This window comes from Oncorhynchus gorbuscha, linkage group LG16, assembly GCF_021184085.1.
Source record: "Oncorhynchus gorbuscha isolate QuinsamMale2020 ecotype Even-year linkage group LG16, OgorEven_v1.0, whole genome shotgun sequence".
Taxonomy (NCBI): domain Eukaryota; kingdom Metazoa; phylum Chordata; class Actinopteri; order Salmoniformes; family Salmonidae; genus Oncorhynchus; species Oncorhynchus gorbuscha.
This window is the reverse complement of record NC_060188.1, coordinates 36,764,297-36,783,084: the sequence shown is the minus strand read 5'-3', so window position 1 is coordinate 36,783,084 and position 18,788 is coordinate 36,764,297. Positions and strand designations below refer to the sequence as shown.

The following is an 18,788-nucleotide window of genomic DNA, read 5'->3' as shown; positions in this document are numbered from 1 at the left end:
TAGCAGTTGAGGAATCATATTATAATTGGTCTAAAATGAGTTTTACAATCTTGCACACATCCAAATACATAGGCCTATTAGATTCAGTATCCCGCGTTTACAGGATTTACTGTATGAGCGAAGGTCTTTTTTGGCTTACACAAAAAGCACACCCTAGAACTGTCCCCTCCGGTGCATTAACAAGGTATCATCGTCAGCGCACATTTCAGTAAACATATTGACAACATAGCAAAACTGCGCAGATACTTCCATCACAGCCTTTCACTTGTATTTTTGTCGATAACAATCATTGTAAGCGTTCCTGGGATAATGTCCAAATATAGAGAGGGGGTGGACAAAGCATTGAGTAGCCTAGGCTATTTATTCTGACAATAGTCGACATCTAAATATATAAGTTAATTTCTAGGCTATCATTTAAAAGGTATCTGGTATGCGTGCATGCGGGGATCCTAATACATTTTAATTGTAGCCTAATGACTCACCACTGTCCCTCTTTTTTTCTGTGCTTCACTGTCTATCTGTCTTGATGGGCTGCGCCGGTGCAACTCGATACAATTTGTTCCGCATTCGATGTTTCCGCAAAGCGCCAGAGTATAATGTCCTCCTTTACGGAAAATACCGAAGGGTAAATTATTTTAGACTTATTTATTTATCGTCTGGTCAATTGAAGTGAAATATATTTTTGTATTCTAATTAGCTTGGTATAAGCAATCTTAGTTTAAATGTTGCATGCTATCCAATCTCTAGCCTGGGCTTTTAGATGTGTGTTGCTGTTTCAGCACTGTTGGTGTACAGCTCTTCGCCAAGAGAACCAAGTTCATGCAAATCTGCGAACATCCACCAGGGCGCATCTGTGAGCTATGACTCCCGATTTAAATGCCCTCACACACGCCAACGCTTCAACCATACAGGTAGAACCAGCTACCAGCGTTCCACCCACCCGCTCGCTCCAGGGCCTAGAAATAAGAGAGAGAGGCGTATAGACACACCATCAACGAGAAAGGGGGGAGCGGAGTCAGAAGACAGCAGGATACCTTTACACATATTTGGGAAGATCAATTGTAGTGATTAGGATATTGGAGGGGTGTAGTCACAAAGCGCTCTGCATACTCACACAAAGAGCAGGGCCGTGTGGGAGCAAATTATAATTTAAACACATTTCATGTGCAGCATCAGCGCTGGTATTTTACGTAAGGGACTCGAAGGAACGCTGTAAAAGAGAACGTAGCTCAACCAACAATAGCCCGATTTTTGACTGAAACGCGAATTCCGGTGTGTAAGAGAAGCGCATAATAATAAGGGAATAGATCAGGACGTGATTTTCCAGGTACGTATGCTTGCCTCGCTGCTAACTATTACGCATAGGCCTAATAATAAGCGCAGGTCTCTTTTTCTAATCCATCACATTGCACAACAAACGCTACCTGCATTGAAATCTTAAACCAACCAAAAAAAATACTCCTGATTTTCTCTGACGCAAATACAAATTAGGCCTATTCATTTTTTATAGCCGTCCGGTGAGCGTGGTTATCGGGCAAATAGAATGATTTGGTGGATATTTTGAAAAAGAAAACGGAACGCCATTGAAAGCATGAAGTAATTAAACATTCTCCTGCGATGCATAACTTAACATGATAGGCCTATTCTATGAGGCCTATCATGTTTAGTTTAATGTAACTATACAGATATATGATCTCTATTACAGTATTTTAGATCTGAGTGACCGTGACAGCACAGAAGGCATATCATACGACCATGGATCGAAACCCCCTTGGGCCTTAGGACCCGCATAATGTAAATACGTGTTCACAATCTGAAATGTGTTAGCCTTTTCCTCTTTATCTTATATTGCGAGATAGATTTATATGATGAGACATTGGTGGAAGACAACAATAAAAAGCACCAATGATAATGCTGCACTACTGATAATATCACGTTTTGAGCAATTTTACCTTTACCAAGGCACTTTTATTGTAGGTTTAAAGATACAAAATGGGATATGGGGATATGTTCAATGACATTGAAATGCTTGATATACCCATTGATAGAATTTATATGTATCTTAAGCTTAGCACAATTCTTATTTACAGTGACGCCTACACCGGCCAAACCCGGACAACGATGGGCCAATTGTGCGCCGTCCTATCGGACTGCCAATCACGGCCGGTTGTGATACAGCCTGAATTCGGACCAGGGTGTCTGTAGTGTTGCATATAGCATTGAGATGCAGTACCTTAGACAGCTGCGCCACTCGGGAGCAAGTTTAGCCTACCCTATCATAACCTAAAATAAGTTACTTTACCCCATTGTTTACATAAACAATAGCATGAACAAATGTAAATACATGTTATAAACTATCACCTGGATTACATTAATTTATCTTTGAATTTGAGAGGGGTTTGTACATTAGGGATGGATGGGTTGGGGAAATGTAACCCTCCCTAATAAACATTTTGTAAATGTAGAATTTGTTCTTAATTTACTTGCCTGGTTAAATAAAGTGAAATAAAATAAGTAAACATGTTTAAACATTTAAGCTATACCTTGTTTGTTTATTGTTTGTAAACAATGGAGGGAGAAATATAACCTTTGGCTTATGATGGAGTAAGACAGTTGGGCTAAGCTCATTTGTATGTGATATTCTTTACGAATCAAAAATGTAAATTACCATTGAACAGATTCCCAGATCCAAGACTGCACATTTGAATATCTGTCTCTCTAAAACAGGGGTGTCAAAGGGCTGCACTGAAATTGGTTATATTTCTTGCCTGTTGAAATATTTTTACTCCACCTGCGAGCCGGATTGGACCCCCTCCGTATGTTGACACCCCTGCTTCTAAAGCTTAGGTTTTTAATATATGATCAGTGTAGTTGCTGGTGCTGTTGTTCTGATTGATAAAGTACAATACTGCAGTAAGGAATCACTTAGGTTGTATCTGCTCTTCTTTCCTTCCTTACAATCTCTTTCCCTCCCCACTTCTGTTTCCCTCCCCTCTCTGTCAGGCTGTTCTGATACTAAACCATGGTGTCTACAGTTCTTGCTGTGAGACTATCTGTCACCATCCTCCACCTAACTACAGGTAGTGTGTGTGTGTGTGTGAGATAGTGCTGAGCGATTAATGTTGGTTATTTTTCTGCAGTTTCTCTAGAGATAAATCAGATCATATGCCCGAACTGTGCTTGGGAGTTGTAGTTTCCAACAGGCCAATGTTCTATTCTATATAGAACATGTTCTATATATATATATAGTTTACTGTAGAAAATGTGATAATTAACTACAATAATCATAATCCATTGCGCGGCTAAACTTGTCCAGTCTTTGTATCATTTACGCTCCAATCGCTCAGCACAAGTGTGAGAGAGAGAGATGCAGAAATGTTTCTTGTGACAGATGTTTCTTGAATTTAAAAAAATAGTTTAAATTCCTCCATTTCCTCTGAAGTAAATTCATTATATATCTCTTTCCTCTTAGGCTTGAGCTTTGTGACCTCTGACCCTGAGGCTCCTCCCACAGCAAGTCCTGGTCCCCATCCATTGGGCAAGCTGATCCATGCAGCCCTTCTGAGTAAGGAGTACCTGGGCCTTGCCCCAGTTGATACAGGTAGCATAGCTCACCAGTAGCAGTTTTAGATTATTATATCAGTACTGATATTCATTCATATGCTACTACTCATTAATAATAAAAATAACAATAATACTATATTTTTATTTGTAAAACCATTTTTCAAATATACCTAAACCAACTGCTTAAATAGAATCACGATGGCATTAGTGGTGTAGGCTAGGTGGGGGCCACGATGCGGACCAATCAGCACACTCATGACAAAACTGTGCATGTTTAAATCAGGGATGAGTAACTTTGATGGGGTGGGGGCCACAAAAGACTCACACATGCAGTCCTTTTGGGGCCCTAAGTGAAATTAAGATGTACAGTTCATTTCCTGCCATTCTACACATTTTGCCATGGGGTGTTGAGAAAATGTATACATCTTATAAATCATTTCATGCAATTCTACTCATTTTGCCATAGGTTGTGGAGAAATGTTAGCATTTTTTAAATATGATATCTGACTAAGTGATTTGTTATCAACGTGGGCCCCCCCGGTTGGTATTTCAACCATTATTACTAGAAGTTTAGGTACCTAAAAAATGTTAGCTGACATGAGTGACCTTCAGTGACTGACATCACAAGAGAAAACTGCTGATGCAAAACCATATTTTGAAATTGCACCTTGTGTATTCCACAATTCTAACTCTCAACAGTAAGTTGAGACCTCGAGTGAGGCCACCCCTGCCAAAAAAGAAACGAAACATGTAAAGTGTTGGTCCCATGTTTCATGAGCAGAAATGAAAAATACCAGAAATGTTTCACACGCACGCAAAGATTCTTTCTCTCAAATTGTGTGTACAAATTTGTTGACATCCCTGTTGTTGAGCATTTCTCCTTTGCCAAGATAATCCATTCACGTGAAAGGTGTGACATGTCAAGAAGCTGTTTATACAGCACAAGGTGCCACAGACCATGTGTACGTAAATTTGGACTTGAACCTGATCGAACATCTCTGGAGAGACCCGAAAATAGCTGCGCAGCAACGTTGTGCACCTTGTGCTGGCTGGGGACAGTAAAAGGCCACACTAAAATGTGCAGTTTGCCACACAACACAATGTTACAGATTTCTGAAGTTCTGAGGGAGTGTGCAATTGGCATGCTGACTGCAAGAATGTCCAAAAGAGCTATTGGCAGAGAATATAAGGTTAATTTCTGTACCATAAGCCGCTCCCAACGTCACAACCGCAAACCACGTGTATGGCGCCGTGTGGGCGAGTGGTTTGCTGATGTCAACATTGTGAACAGAGTGCCCCATGGTGGCGGTGGGGTTATGGTATGGGCAGGCATGAGCTATGGCCAACGAACACAATTGCATTTTATCGATTGGCAATTTGAATGCACTGAGATACTGTGACAAGATCCTGAGGCCTATTGTCGTGCCATTCATCCGCGCGCCACAACCTCATATTTCTGCATGATAATGCAAGGCCCCATGTCGCAAGGATCTGTACATAATTCCTGCAAGCTAAACATGTTCCAGATCTTCCATGGCCTGCATACTCACTAAACATGTCACCCATTGAGCATGTTTGGGATGCTCTGGATATATGTATATATGTGTACGACAGTGTTCCAGTTCCTGCCAATATCCAGCAACTTCGCACAGTCATTGAAGATGAGTGGGACAACATTCTACAAGCCACAATCAACCTCCTGATCAACTCAATGCGAAGGAGACTGCATGAGGCAAATGGTGGTCACATTAGATACTAACTGGTTTTCTGATCTCCGCCCCTACCTTTTTTTAAAGGTATTTGTGACCAACAGATGCCTATCTGTAATCCCAGTCATGTGTTATACATAGATTGGGGCCTAAGGAATTTATTTCAATTGACTGATTTCCTTAAATGAACTGTAACTCAGTAAAAGCATTCAAATTGTTGCATGTTGCGTTTATATTTTTGTTCAGTGTATGTACAGTGCATTCGGAAAGTATTCAGACCCCTTGCCATTTGCACATTTTGTTACGTTACAGCCTCTAAAATGTATTAAATTGTTTTTTTCCTCCATTATCTACACACAATACCCCATAATGACAAAGCAAAAACAGATTTCTAGAAATGTTTTTAGAGTATTTAGACCCTTTACTCAGTAATTTGTTGAAGCACTTTTGGCAGCTGTTACAGCCTCGAGCTTTCTTGGGTATGACGCAGCAAGTTTGGCACAACTGTATTTGGAGTTTCTCCCATTCTTCTCTGCAGATCCTCTCAAACTCTGTCAGGTTGGATGGGGAGCATTGCTGCACAGCTATGTGACGCTTGGCATTCAGGCCAAAGCGTTCAAACTTGGTTTCATCAGACCAGAGAATCTTGTTTCTCATGGTCTGAGATGATTTAGATGCCTTTTGGCAAACTCCAAGCGTGCTGTTATGTGCTTTTACTGAAGAGTGGCTTCCATCTGGCCACTGATTGGTGGAGTGCTGCAGAGATGGTTGTCCCATCTCCACAGAGGAACTCTAGAGCTCTGTCACCTGTTTTCACTTTGTCATTATGGGGTATCATGTGCAAATTAATTTATAAAAATGGTATATATATATAAGTTTTGCAAAATATACATCAATGTATTTTATTTTTTCCACATTTATTTAACTAGACAAGTCAGTTAAGAACTAATTATTATTTACAATGACGGCCAATACTGTCAATGTAAGTATAAAGATTTGCCCATATCCCAACCTTCCTTCCTCCCTCCACACAGCACATCCAAAAAAGTGGAGCATCAGAAATAAATAAGTAAATAAATTATTAGTAAACCTTTGACAAACTTGCTTGGACTGGATAGCATTATATTGATGACTGTACCTATTATGTAATGACCACTGGAAATACCTACTGGGAAACCTTAAAGCATCTCATCAGAGGGGAGCCTCTGCAAGCAATTGAAGTATGATATAAATGGTTGCCATTTTCTAATAAATGTATCAGTGGAACACCTAAGAGAATACTTAATTTTCTCAAGCTTTAGGAAGAACATTACATCATTTAGCCATTAAGAAGTAGAGGGGGGCTGCTGAGCAGACTTCCACTGGAAAATAAATCTGTCGAGCTAATAAGGATGTAAAAGCAGCAACATCAGCATGTTTGGCGTCCAAGGAGAACAAGTATTCTGGAATACAAAAACAGCTATCAAGGGACATGGCTGCAGGTTAATTTCAAACACCATTTTAAAAATAGAATCCCAGTAATTTTGTAGTTTAGAGCATTACATTAATATGTGACTAAGGTCACATGGTGAGACATCTATCACACTCATCATTTACATTTGGATATATTTCAGACAATCTGGATTGTACTTTATCAATCGCCTCATCCCAACACTCATGTAAATTCAACACCCATTTCCCGTTCCCAAGCAGATTTAGTTTTGTTGGTGGAATGTTTGTCCAATGACATGATACACAGATTGATCAGAGAAATGACTGCTTTCTCTCGGGGTAATAGAGTCAATATGCCATCCCAGGGTTTGCAAGGGCGTGGAGCAGGGAAACCAGCCAATATGGGGGGAGACACAATGCCTAATTTGAAGGTAACAGAAAAAGTGTGATGGATGCAAAGAGTATTTAGAGGGCACGTTGGGATAACTAGAAAAAAATCCATATATTCTACATATAAGTCTTTCCTTGTCCAGTAAGATAAAGCATTATCTATTAGGGAGTAAGTGATTCTTATCAATAGGACCCATAGTAGATGCAGAGGAGAATTTAAAATGCCTTCAAAACTGGTGTGGAAAGTGTGGTAAAAGTGTGTAAAGCACTACAGGATTGCCAGTATAGCGAGAGGGGGATGCTGGGAGAGGAGCAGAGTATAGCAGGAAGAGAAGCAGAAATACAAGAATGTGCCTCTAGGTGGCACCTGGAGTATGTAACCAGAATGGCAATTTCTGAAAGTTGTCTGCCCAGTAATGGTATAAAAAGTTGGGTAGTGCAAGTCCTCCACTAAACTTGCATCTCTGAAGTAAAGATCTACTGACTCTGGGTACCTTTCCTCCACAGAAAAACGTGGTTGTGCAGCCTGATTTGATTGACTTTAAAAAGCACTTTGCTAAAAACAATAGGTTAATCTTTTTTTAAATGTATTTTACATTTTTTTATTTAACCTTTTATTTAACTAGGCAAATCAGTTAAGGACAAATTCTTATTTACAATGACGGCCTAGATTGAAAATAGATCACGGAACTTGGGTAAACTGTTCATTTTTACAGCATTAATCCTTCCTATAAGTGATAGTGGTAAGGTGGGGATGTAAGGAACAAGTTACATTCACTCCAAGATATTTGAAACCAGAGCGGCTAAGCTGAAAATCCAAGTCTGACTGCTGGAGCTATAGCGCTGCTGAATTGATTGGGAATTTGGAATTTCTTAAATAACTCAGTTGGAAACCCATCAGGCCCTGGAGTTTTGCTGCTCTGCATTGACTTGATAGACTGAATAACTTATTCAAGGATGAGAGGAGAATCAAGATCATCTGCAGTTTCAGCCTCAACTGTGAGAGTCTCCAGTTCACCCAAAAATGTAGTCATATTGGCAGTATCTGATGGAAATGCAGACGTATACAGGGAGGAATAGAAAGACTTAAACGTGTCATTGATCCCCGTAGGGTCAGAAATCATCCTATGAGAGGAATCTTTCATTTTGGGATCAGACGGGTTGCAGCACTGCATTTTAATTGGTGTGCGAGCAGACGACTTGCCCTGTCGCCATGTTCATAGTAGCTAACACGTGAATGCAATATAGTAACCATTCTTTTTCTATAGTGGACAAATTCAGATTGTAAATTCAAACGTTGCTTATATAGCCCTGGTGATGGCGTCAAGGCATATTGGTGGTCTAAGTCAAGGATGGCTTTAGAGAGTTCTTCAAGTTTAGCTTCCCGAGTTTTGTTTAAATTAGAAGAATAATGTCAACAGTGAAGAGGCGACTCCGGGATGATTGCCTTCTAGGCAGAGTTGCAAAGAAAAAGCCATATCACAGACTGGCCAATAAAAATACAAGATTTAAGATTGGCAAAAGAACAGACACTGGACAGAGGAACTCTGCTTAGAAGGCCAGCATCCCGGAGTCGCCTCTTCACTGTTGACGTTGAGACTGGTGTTTTGCGGGTACTATTTAATGAAGCTGCCAGGTGAGGACTTGTGAGACGTCTGTTTCTCAAACTAGACACAAATGTAGTTGTCTTGTTGCTCAGTTGTGCACCGGGGCCTCCCACTCCTCTTTCTATTCTGCTTAGCGCCTTCTGTGAAGGGAGTAGTACACAGCATTGTACGAGATCTTCAGTTTCTTGGCAATTTCTCGCATGGAATTGCCTTCATTTCTTAGAACAAGAATAGACTGAGTTTCAGAAGAAAGTTTTTGTTTCTGGCCATTTTGAGCCTGTAATCAAACCCACAAATGCTGATGCTCCAGATGCTCCAGGCCAGTTTTATTGCTTCTTTAACCAGTACAACAGTTTTCAGCTGTGCTAACATAATTGCAAAAGGGTTTTCTAATGATCAATTAGCCTTTTTAAAATGATGAACTTGGATTAGCTAACACAACGTGCCATTGGAACACAGGAGTGATGGTTGCTGATAATGGGCCTCTGTAAGCCTGTGTAGATATTCCATTAAAAATCAACCGTTTCCAGTTACAATATTAATTTACAACATTAACAATGTCAACACTGTATTTCTGGTCAATTTTATGTTATTTTAATGGACAAAAAATGCTTTTCTTTCAAAAACAAGGACATTTCTAAGTGACCCCAAACGGGGTAGTGTACATTGACCAATACTACAGGTGTGTGCCAAATGTTGCCAGTTATGATTAAATATCTACCATTACTGTCTAAAATAACATTAGTAGTAGAGAAATGTATTATTTTACTAACCAAAATTGCAACCCTTCCGGCTTTGGAGTTAAAGTCTGAATGGAAAACCTGATTGAACCTGGAGTTTTGAGCCTTGAGTGATCTTTAATTCGTATATGGGTCTCATGTAAAAATATCACATCTGCTTTTAGCTTTTCAAATGGGAGAAGACCCTAGACCTCGATAATTCATTGTTTTATTATTCCAAGATAAAAACCTTATAGGATTAGGCCTGCCTATTTCAATAGGACTATTATTAGCATTGTTAGCCATCCACAATATGAGTGAAACAAAAGGTGTGAAAACAGACCAAGCATTTGCAAAGATAAGAGAAAACTGATGAATAAAGCACCCAAAAACTATTATAAAAAATACAAATAGGACCAAAAAAGGTCACTCACCCTCCCCTCCTACCCAAACCCAAAGTCTCCTTCCCCAGCGAATTGAGACAGCAGATTGAAGTTTGCGCAGCTTCGGTGCATATAAACAGAAAACCTCCCTATCCAAACGCAGAGAGGCTCCATAGTAGTGAGTCGTGAAATATATTTAAAAAGGCATTCACAAAATGGTAAAATAGGTCAACAGATAACAAAAACCCCATAACAGTCAAACGGAACGGTGCTGAGTCAGGGAGTCTTCAATCAGTGCAACATGTACAATGTGTGTTAAGGATGGCAAAATAAGTGTCCCGCAGTATGTTACCCTGTTACAAAAAAGAAAAGGGGCTGAGTGTCTGTACATGTACGAATGATCAATTGGGTGTAATAAAGTGGTTTAAAAGTCCTCCAGTGAGTATCTAAATCAAAAATCAAAAAAAGGAAAGCTCTGCAAAAGCCTGGAATTTTAGCCATGCATTACTACGCTAGCCATTTAGCCAAATAAAAAGGACCTCCCAAACATGTTAGTCATTTTTATCATAGTTATATAGTGTTTCTGCAGAGTAAAAAAAGGAATGGCAACGTGGTGAAAAAGGCCCTGCCGTAAAAATGTAAACACACTTTCGACTTGGAGGGTAGGCTAGGCTATGCATGCTACCTGGCAAAGGAGTAGGTCATAGATTCAAGATACGGCTCAGAAATGACTGTCGAACCAACTCGGGGCATCCTCGTGGGAGTCAAACTGTAGCTTCCCCCTGGCATGTTCAACTTGGAGACTAGCAGGGAAGCGAGAATTTCACATTCTTTTCATGAAGGTTGCGTTTCACATTGAGGAATTTAGCCCTTTTCTTGGTGACACTCGTGCTGAGGCCAGGAAAGATGAACACCTTGTGTCCGCAGAAGTGTAGCTGGTCTCTGCCTTGCCTCTGAAGGATACGTTCCTTGTCACGGTAGTACTGAAAACGGACGATAAACACTATTGACTTGGAGTTGTCGTCTCCTCCCGCTGGAGATGGGCCAATGCTTGGTCCAGCTTCGGGGGTGAGGGAATGATGGCCGGACCTAGCACCTCCGCGAAGAAGTCTGACATGAACTTAACTGAGTAGTTTCTCTGGTATACCAACAACCCAAAGATTGCAACGGTGAGAATGGGATTCCAGGTTATCTATCTTGTCAATCAGCTTTTGGTTTTCGGAGCTCAGACAGGTGACCGTTTTAATCTGAAGTTATACAGATCTAGTTCAAAGCCGTCAAGTTGGCGCCCATGTTCATCCGCAGCGGCTCGGACACCATCCAGAGCCGCATCGATGGCAGTTTTGATCTGAGTGCCCCTCATGATCTAATGTTAAATACAGTTGAACTATGATGGCTACAGGTTCGTCTGCCTCACCTAAAGCCCATTTGGGTGGGAAGCTGCTATAGACCACCAAGTGCAAACAGTTAGTATCTGGATAACGTATGAGATATAAACAGAGGTATATTTTCTGGGTGATTTTAAATATTTTCCGGCTTTCATCAAGCTGCACACTCAATAAAAAGCTTCAAACTGTAACTAGTGCCTGCAACCTCGTTCAGGTTATCAGTCAACCTGCCAGGGTTGTTACACAGGTTGCACAGGAATTAAATCATCAAATGAGTGATATGCTAACTTACAAGCCCTAAACAAACTATGAAGTTTTAAGAAAATACATGAAAAAAAAGTAAGAGATAAGATTAGGGGTGGCAAGGTAGCCTAGTGATTAGAGCGTTGGACTAGTAATCGAAAGGTTGTAAATTCAAATCCCCGAGCTGTCAAGGTACAAATCTGTCGTTCTGCCACTGAACAGACAGTTAACCCACTGTTCCTAGGCCTTCATTGAAAATAAGAATTTGTTCTTAACTGAGTTGCCTAGTTAAATAAAGCTAAAAAAAATAAGAAAAAATAGAAAATAATTAAAGAGAGGCAGTAAATAACAATAGCGGGGATATAGACAGGGGGTACTGGTACAGAGTCAATGTGTCAATTTGCGGGGGCACCGGTGTCGAGGTAATTATGTGCATGTAGGTAGAGTTATTAAATTGGCTATGCATAGATAATATCAGAGTAGCAGCAACATAGTGGGGTGAGAGGGAGGGGGCAATGCAAATAGTCTGGGTAGCTATTTGATTAGCTGTTCAGGAGTCTTATGGCTTGGGGTTAGAAGCTGTTTTAGAAGCCTCTTGGACCTGGACTTGGTGCTCCGGTACTGCTTTTAGTGCGGTAGCAGAGAGAACAGTCTATGGCTGAAGTCTTTGACAATTTTTAGGTACTTCCTCTGACACCGCCTGGTAAAGATGTCCTGGGTGGCAGGAAGCTTGGCCACAGTGATGTACTGGGCCGTACACACTACACTCTGTAGTGCCTTGCAGTCGGAGGTCGAACAATTGCCATTACCAGGCAGTGATGCAACCCATCAGGATGCTCTCGATGGTGGTAAACCTTGTGAGGATCTGAGGACCCATGCGAAATCGTTTCAGTCTCCTGACGGGGCATAGGTTTTATCGTACTCTCTTCACAACTTTCTTGGTGCAGTCATGAGTGAACAGCGAGTACACAAGGGGACAAAGCACGCACCCCAGAGGGGCCCCCGTGTTGAGGATCAGCGTGGCGGATGTGTTGTTACCTACCCTTACCACCTGGGGGCAGCCCGTCAGGAAGTCCAGGATCTGTTGGTGCGGTGTGCTTCCCTTTGTAGTCTGTAATAGTTTGCAAGCCCTGCCACATCCAACTAGCGTTGTATGATGTGTAGTATGATTCAATCTTAGCCCTGTATTGACGCTTTGGCTGTTTGATGGTTCGTCGCAGGGCATAGCGGGATTTCTTATACGTTTCCGGGTTAGAGCCCCACTCCTTGAAAGTGGCAGCTCTACCCTTTAGCTCAGTGTGAATGTTACCTGTAATCCATGGCTTCTGGTTGGGGTATGTATGCACTGTCACTGTGGGGATGATGTCCTCGCTGCACTTATTGATAAAGCCGGTGACTGATGTGGTGTGCTCCTCAATGCCATCGGAATAATCCCGAAACATATTCCAGTCTGTGCTAGCAAAACAGTCCTGGAGTTTAGCATCTGCTTCATCTGACTATTTTTTTATAGACAGAGTCACTGGTGCTACCCGCTTAATTTTTTTAGGAAGTAGGAATCAGGAGAATAGAACTATGGTCAGATTTACCAAATGGAGGGCGAGGGAGAGCTTTGTACGCGTATCTGTGTGTGGAGTAAAGGTGGTCTAGAATTTTTCCCTCTGGTTGCACATTTAACATGCTGATAGAAACGAGGTAAAACTGATTTAAGTTTCCCTTCATTAAAGTCCCCGGCCACTAAGAGCACCGCCTCTGGATGAGCGTTTTCCTGTTTGCTTATGGCGGAATACAGCTCATTGAGTGCAGTTTTTGTTCCAACCTCGGTCTGTGGTGGCATGTAGACAGCTAAGAAAAATACAGATAAACCCTCAAGGTAGCTAGTGTGGTCTACAGCTTATCATGAGATACTCTACCTCAGGTGAGCAAATCTTGAGACTTCCTTAGATATCGTCCACCAGCTGTTTACATATATGCATAGGTCCTCGCAGCGTGTCTTACCAGAGGCTGCTGTCCTCTCCTGCTGATAGAGTGTATAACCCGCCAGCTGTATAATCTGAATGTTGTCGTTCAGCCACGACTCAGTGAAACAAGATATTACAGTTTTTCATGTCCTGTTGATAGGATATACGTGCTTTCAGTTCGTCCCATTTATTTTCCAGCGATTGTACGTTAGCTAGCAGAATGGAAGTCAAGTACAGATTAGCGACTCGTCGCCTGGTCCTCTCAAGGCATCCTGATCTCTTTCCGTGAAACCTAGGTTTCCTTTTCCAGGGAATCAAGGGGATCTGAGCCTGGTCTGGTGTCTGTAGTCTATCCCTAGAATCTATTTGGGCACATGTGTTAATGCTGCAGAAATTAGCTTTAAAGAATTATCCAAATCCATTGGATGTAGTGATCCCAATATAGTAACCATATCTAGGAACCAAAGTTCCAAAAGCTGGGCCTAATACAGTGTATAAGAAGTTATACAGTGAGTTTTGTGAAAATGGCTGTGAGTGTTTTTGTGACTAGGCTCTGACCTAACATAATCATATGGTGTGCTTTTGCTGTAAAGTCTTTTTGAAATCGGACAAGATGGGTAGATTAACAAGAAGTTAAACTTTAATTTGGTGTATTGCACTTGTGAATGTATGAAAGTTACATATTTGAGAAAAAAAAACATTTTTTAATTTCGAGCTCTGCCTTTTCAGCGGAATGTTGCCAAGGGGTCCCGCTGAGCTAGCCCTCCTGTTGTTGTTTGACCCCACATGGATTACGACAGTATCAGCTCCCGGCATCTGTGGTAGAACAGTCGGAAGCAGCCTTGTTTTATCCTGTATTCGTGCTCCTGGGTAGCACAGGGTTTTTGCTTTGGGGACCGAGATGTTTCTCACCATAGAGCTGCCGATGATGATAGCTGGTGATTTTGAATGGGCTGGTCTCTCAGGCAGACTCATGGTCTGGTGAGGATTTGAACCCGTGGTAGAAGCCACCGGAGAGAGAGAGACAGAGCCGAAGACGCAGGTACCTCCGGATCCGATCTTGATTGGGAAGCCACCACTGACGAAGGCGCCACAACCTCTGGATCCAGGGCGGCAAAGCTGTTTCTGGTCTTTAGCAGTTCTGGGCTCAACATCTCCACGGAGACCCCCGTTGCCAGAGGACATCTTCTTCGACTTACACGGCGAGTGACATACCTCCATGACTGGTTGGTTGGGTCGAGATCAGCTCCGTTCTATAGGGAAGGGGTAGAACCCTGCCTAGCACCGGCCAGTCGGCTGTGGAGAGCCGATACGATGATGAAACTTCCACCAGACCAGAGCGGCTTCCGGCTATTGGGGTGGAAGAAAAATAAAAAGTAGGTGGGTGTGGGTTCCCCAGTAGCTTATGTAGGTTTTTTTCTTGCTTACTAAGAGTAGTTACTTCGCTCCTGTAGTCTTCCGCAAGCAAAGCAGTTGCTACATTGAAAGTCAACGCGGTCCACATAGTCCCTTAACAAAGTTGGAAACGTTCAATATCGGCCTCCATTTGAGACCGCCGAGCCAGCTATGCAGTCTCTCCCCCTATACGGAATCTGGCAGGATCCCAGGACAGATAGCAGCGCTCACAGCAATTTAGGCCAACAGAGCCACAGGATTCAAAATAAAATAAAAGTATATAAAAACACAGTTAGCTTTTAAACCCGAGGTCTTTAGTTCAGTTTCAGCGTTCGACAGCATTCAATAACAACAAACATACATTGCGCTCTGATGTTTGTTACCTGTCTAACAGAACACAGAGGGTGTTATTTAATGGAAGCCTATCCAGATAGAATCAGGAATTCCTCAGGGCAGCCCCTCACTTTTTCAATCTACTAATGACATGCCACTGGATTTGAGTACCGCCAGTGAGTCTATGTATGCGGATGACTCAACACAATACACGTCAGCTATAACAGCGAGGGAAATCATTGCAACACCTAACAAAGAGCTGCAATTAGTTTTAGGAAGGGTGGCAAGAAATAAGTTCATCCTAAATATTTCAAAAACATATAAGTACTGTATTTGAGATAAATCATTCACTGAAACCTAAACCTTGAAATTGATTAAGTTGAGGTGACAAAACCCTGGATTGTAAACTGTCATAGTCAAAACATGTTGATACAACAATAGCTAAAATGGGGAAAAGTCTGTTCGTAATAAAGCCCTGCTCTGCCTTGTTAACAAAACTATCAAGGTAGGTCCTACAGGCCCTAGTTTTGTCACACCTGGACTACTGTTCAGTCGTGTGATCGGGTGCCACAAAGAGGGACCTCGGGATATTACAATTTGCTTAGAACAGGGCAGCACGGCTGGCCCTTAATTGTACACGGAGAGCTAACAAAAATCATATGCATGTCAATCTCTCATAGCTCAAAGTGGAGGAGAGATTCACTTCATTAGTACTTGTTTATGTAAGAAGTGTTGGCAGGCTGAATGCACCGAGGTGTCTTTTTAAACTACTAGTACATAGCTCGGACACCTATATATAAGACATGCCACCAAAGGTTTCTTCACAATCCCCAAGTCAAGAACAGACTATGGGAGGTGCACAGTACTACATAGAGCCATGACTACATGGAACTATATTCCACATCAGGCAGCTGATGCAAGCAGTAAAATCAGATTTAAACAACAGATACAAATACACCTTATGGAACGTCGGAGATCTGTTTCACCTGTCCTTGTGCTTATCTCCATCCCCTCCAGGTGTCACCCATCTTCCCCACTTATCCTCTGGGTATTTATACCTGTGGTTTCTGTCTGTGCCAGTTCGTCTCGTTTGTCAAGCATACCAGCGTTCGACCTGTCATCTCCTGTCTTTTCACAGCCTATTTTTTTCTCGCCATCCTGGTTTTTGACCCTTGCCTGTCCTGGCCTTGTACCTGCCCCCTGACCCTTCTGCCCATTCCTAATCCTGAGCCTGCCTGCCTTCCTGTACCTTTGCTCCATCTCTGGATTACTGAACACTGCCTGTCCCTGACCTTGAGCCTGCCTGCCTTCCTGTACCTTTGCTGCTACTCTGAGATTGTCGACCCCTGCCTGCCTTGACCTGTCATTTTCTTGCCCCTGTGGGTACAATAAACATTGTTACTTCACATATCAAATCAAATCAAATCAAATCAAATTTATTTATATAGCCCTTCGTACATCAGCTGATATCTCAAAGTGCTGTACAGAAACCCAGCCTAAAACCCCAAACAGCAAACAATGCAGGTGTAAAAGCACGGTGGCTAGGAAAAACTCCCTAGAAAGGCCAAAACCTAGGAAGAAACCTAGAGAGGAACCGGGCTATGTGGGGTGGCCAGTCCTCTTCTGGCTGTGCCGGGTAGAGATTATAACAGAAAATGACCAAGATGTTCAAATGTTCATAAATGACCAGCATGGTCAAATAATAATAAGGCAGAACAGTTGAAACTGGAGCAGCAGCACAGTCAGGTGGACTGGGGACAGCAAGGAGCCATCATGTCAGGTAGTCCTGGGGCACGGTCCTAGGGCTCAGGTCCTCCGAGAGAGAGAAAGAAAGAGAGAATTAGAGAGAGCATATGTGGGGTGGCCAGTCCTCTTCTGGCTGTGCCGGGTGGAGATTATAACAGAACGTGGCCAAGATGTTCAAATGTTCATAAATGACCAGCATGGTTGAATAATAGTAAGGCAGAACAGTTGAAACTGGAGCAGGAGCATGGCCAGGTGGACTGGGGACAGCAAGGAGTCCTCATGTCAGGTAGTCCTGGGACATGGTCCTAGGGCCCAGGCCAGTTGAAACTGGAGCAGCAGCATGGCCAGGTGGACTGGGGACAGCAAGGAGTCATCATGTCAGGTAGTCCTGGGGCATGGTTCTAGGGCTCAGGTCCTCCGAGAGAGAGAAAGAAGGAGAGAAGGAGAGAATTAGAGAACGCACACTTAGATTTACACAGGACACCGAATAGGACAGGAGAAGTACTCCAGATAAACAAACTGACCCTAGCCCCCGACACATAAACTACTGCAGCATAAATACTGGAGGCTGAGACAGGAGGGGTCAGGAGACACTGTGGCCCCATCCGAGGACACCCCGGACAGGGCCAAACAGGAAGGATATAACCCCACCCACTTTGCCAAAGCACAGCCCCCACACCACTAGAGGGAAATCTACAACCACCAACTTACCATCCTGAGACAAGGCCGAGTATAGCCCACAAAGATCTCCGACACGGTACAACCCAAAGGGGGGGGGGAAACCCAGACAGGCCGACCACAACAGTGAATCAACCCACCCAGGTGACGCACCCCCCCAGGGACGGCACGAGAGAGCCCCAGCAAGCCAGTGACTCAGCCCCCGTAACAGGGTTAGAGGCAGAGAATCCCAGTGGAAAAAGGGGAACCGGCCAGGCAGAGACAGCAAGGGCGGTTCGTTGCTCCAGAGCCTTTCCGTTCACCTTCCCACTCCTGGGCCAGACTACACTCAATCATATGACCCACTGAAGAGATGAGTCTTCAGTAAAGACTTAAAGGTTGAGACCGAGTTTGCGTCTCTGACATGGGTAGGCAGACCGTTCCATAAAAATGGAGCTCTATAGGAGAAAGCCCTGCCTCCAGCTGTTTGCTTAGAAATTCTAGGGACAATTAGGAGGCCTGCGTCTTGTGACCGTAGCGTACGTATAGGTATGTACGGCAGGACCAAATCAGAGAGGTAGGTAGGAGCAAGCCCATGTAATGCTTTGTAGGTTAGCAGTAAAACCTTGAAATCAGCCCTTGCTTTGACAGGAAGCCAGTGTAGAGAGGCTAGCACTGGAGTAATATGATCAAATTTTTTGGTTCTAGTCAGGATTCTAGCAGCCGTATTTAGCACTAACTGAAGTTTATTTAGTGCTTTATCCGGGTAGCCGGAAAATAGAGCATTGCAGTAGTCTAACCTAGAAGTGACAAAAGCATGGATTAATTTTTCTGCATCATTTTTGGACAGAAAGTTTCTGATTTTTGCAATGTTACGTAGATGGAAAAAAGCTGTCCTCGAAATGGTCTTGATATGTTCTTCAAAAGAGAGATCAGGGTCCAGAGTAACGCCGAGGTCCTTCACAGTTTTATTTGAGACGACTGTACAACCATTAAGATTAATTGTCAGATTCAACAGAAGATCTCTTTGTTTCTTGGGACCTAGAACAAGCATCTCTGTTTTGTCCGAGTTTAATAGTAGAAAGTTTGCAGCCATCCACTTCCTTATGTCTGAAACACATGCTTCTAGCGAGGGCAATTTTGGTGCTTCACCGTGTTTCATTGAAATGTACAGCTGTGTGTCATCCGCATAGCAGTGAAAGTTTACATTATGTTTTCGAATAACATCCCCAAGAGGTAAAATATATAGTGAAAACAATAGTGGT

General features: G+C 42.6%; 2 protein-coding genes across 2 annotated transcripts in view; one reads left to right on the top strand and one right to left on the bottom strand.

Annotated features, from left to right (window-relative positions):
- The window catches only part of asphd1 (aspartate beta-hydroxylase domain containing 1), a 76,162-nt gene extending 75,395 nt beyond the window's left edge, over positions 1-767 (bottom strand). The window contains 1 exon segment of the mRNA XM_046307210.1: positions 483-767. The gene's annotated coding sequence lies outside the window, so the exon portion shown is untranslated.
- A 115-nt stretch (positions 768-882) lies between these two features.
- sez6l2 (seizure related 6 homolog (mouse)-like 2) overlaps positions 883-18,788 on the top strand; it is a 68,598-nt gene continuing 50,692 nt past the window's right edge. Inside the window, 3 exon segments of the mRNA XM_046307209.1 lie at positions 883-1,327; positions 3,004-3,080; positions 3,473-3,601. Of these exon segments, the coding sequence (XP_046163165.1) occupies positions 3,023-3,080; positions 3,473-3,601 (187 nt within the window). The 5' untranslated portion in view covers positions 883-1,327; positions 3,004-3,022.